General features: G+C 43.2%; 1 protein-coding gene across 1 annotated transcript; it reads left to right on the plus strand.

The window, feature by feature from the left end:
• The first annotated feature begins 1037 nt into the window (after positions 1-1037).
• On the plus strand, positions 1038-1964 carry LOC121471634 (olfactory receptor 4C6-like). The gene has a single exon (XM_041722421.1). The coding sequence runs from the start codon at positions 1038-1040 to the stop codon at positions 1962-1964; it is 927 nt and encodes a 308-aa protein (XP_041578355.1).
• Positions 1965-2199: the final 235 nt, after the last annotated feature.

A 2199-nucleotide genomic window follows, 5' to 3' on the forward strand; every position in this document is an offset into this window, starting at 1 on the left:
GTCTTATACAATACCTAGTGCTCATTACATCATGTGCCCTCCTTAATGTCCATCACTCAGTTACCCCACCCCCCACTCCCTCCCTTACGGTGACGCTCAGTTTTTCTATGCTTAAGAGTCTCTTATGGTTTGTTTTCCTCTCTGATTTCATCTCGTTTTATTTTTTTCTCTCTTCCCCTGTGATCTTCTGTTTTGTTTCTTAAAATCCACATGAGTGAGATCATATAATTGTCTTTCTCTGATTGACTTATTTCACTTAGAATAACATCCTCTAGTTCAATCCACATCATTACAAAATGGAAAGATTTCATTTTTTATTGCTGAGTAGTAATCCATTCTATATAGATACCACATCTTCTTCATCCATTCATCTGGGGTATTTCCATAATTTGGATATTGTGGACATTGCTGCTATAAACATTAGTTAGTTTCCTAAACTCGAAGTTCTGCTCCATCATCTGTAAAAAAAAAAAAAAAAAAAAGAAGGCACTCATAGGATTATTCCAGCACTCAGAGTAGGGTAGGTGCTCAAAAAAGTTAGCAAATAATATTAATAAAGGAAGGAAAACTGTATTTCACTTGGAAGAACAATTAAAAGAAACAGGAGAAATGTCCTGGGAGAAGCTAGCATTAATGAAGTGTCTACCTTTTAAACTCTTTATTTAGGGATCCCTGGGTGGCGCAGCGGTTTAGCGCCTGCCTTTGGCCCAGGGCGCGATCCTGGAGACCCGGGATCGAATCCCACGTCGGGCTCCCGGTGCATGGAGCCTGCTTCTCCCTCTGCCTATGTCTCTGCCTCTCTCTCTCTCTGTGACTATCAAAAATAAATAAAAATTAAAAAAAAAAAGCTTTAAACTCTTTATTTAATATATCATTAAGATCAAAATGATTTAATGGTGAAGAAATGAATAAAAATGAATAACACAGTCTGTGAGGTCCTGGAAAGACATGAGGCCAAATAATCATTACTTAAATAGCACTTGTTGCTTTTTTAGGTTTTTCAGATCTCCACTGGAACCCGTATCAGCACCTAATATATGGAGAATCCAAAAAATGTGACTGAATTCATTCTTTTGGGCATTACAGAGAACCCAGAGCTGCGGAAAATGCTCTCTGCTGTGTTTCTAATCATGTATGTGTCCACGGTTTGGGGAAACCTTTTAATTGTGGTAACTGTGATCACAAGTCAGAGTCTGAGATCACCTATGTATTTTTTCCTTACTTTCTTATCCCTTTTGGATGTTACCTACTCTTCTGTCATTGCCCCCAAGATGATTGTGGACTCCCTCTCCAAGAGCACTGTCATCTCCTTTGAAGGTTGCGTGACCCAGCTCTTGGCAGAGCATTTCTTTGGTGGTGTGGGGATCATCCTTCTCATTGTGATGGCCTATGACCGCTACGTGGCCATCTGTAAGCCCCTGCACTACTCGACCATCATGAGCCCTCGGATGTGCTGCCTGCTGCTGGGAGGGGCCTGGGTGGGGAGATTTATCCATGCAGCAATACAGCTTCTCTTCATGTATCAAATACCCTTCTGTGGCCCCAATGTCACTGATCATTTTATATGCGATTTGTTTCCCTTGTTGAAACTGGCCTGCATGGACACCCACACCCTGGGTCTCCTAGTCATCCTCAACAGTGGGGTGATGTGTATGACCATCTTCCTTATTCTCATTGCCTCCTACGTGGTCATCCTCTGCTCTCTGAAGTCTTGCAGCTCTGAAGGGCGGCGCAAAGCCCTCTCCACCTGTGGCTCCCACCTCACCGTGGTTGTCTTGTTCTTTGTGCCATGCATTTTCCTGTACGTGCGGCCTGTGGCCACCTACCCCATTGACAAGGCAATGGCTGTGTCTGATTCCATCATCACACCCATGTTAAATCCCTCGATCTACACCCTGAGGAATTCAGAGGTGAAAAATGCCATGAGGAAATTGGGGAAACAACGGAGTTTTGTTGGCAAGTGATGGTCATGCTAAGACATCATGTTTCCCATTAAGGGAGATTCTTTCTGAAAGGTGAGAGAAATAAGCTGTTCATTGCCACTAACAGCAGAGAGAGTTTTGAAAAATATAAACCTGGTTGGGGCCTCTCGGTGGCTCAGTCAGTTAAATGCCTGCCTTTTGCTCAGGTCATGATCCTAGGGTCCTTGCTCAGTGATTCTCCCTCTCCTTTTCCCTCTGGGGAAAAGGGTTCGTGCTT

This window comes from Vulpes lagopus, chromosome 11 (genome assembly GCF_018345385.1).
Source record: "Vulpes lagopus strain Blue_001 chromosome 11, ASM1834538v1, whole genome shotgun sequence".
Taxonomy (NCBI): Eukaryota; Metazoa; Chordata; class Mammalia; order Carnivora; family Canidae; genus Vulpes; species Vulpes lagopus.

What these genes read in the sequence shown, in the direction of transcription:
- LOC121471634 (XM_041722421.1), top strand. Translation starts at nt 1,038, where the DNA reads ATGGAGAATCCAAAAAATGTGACTGAATTCATTCTTTTGGGCATTACA.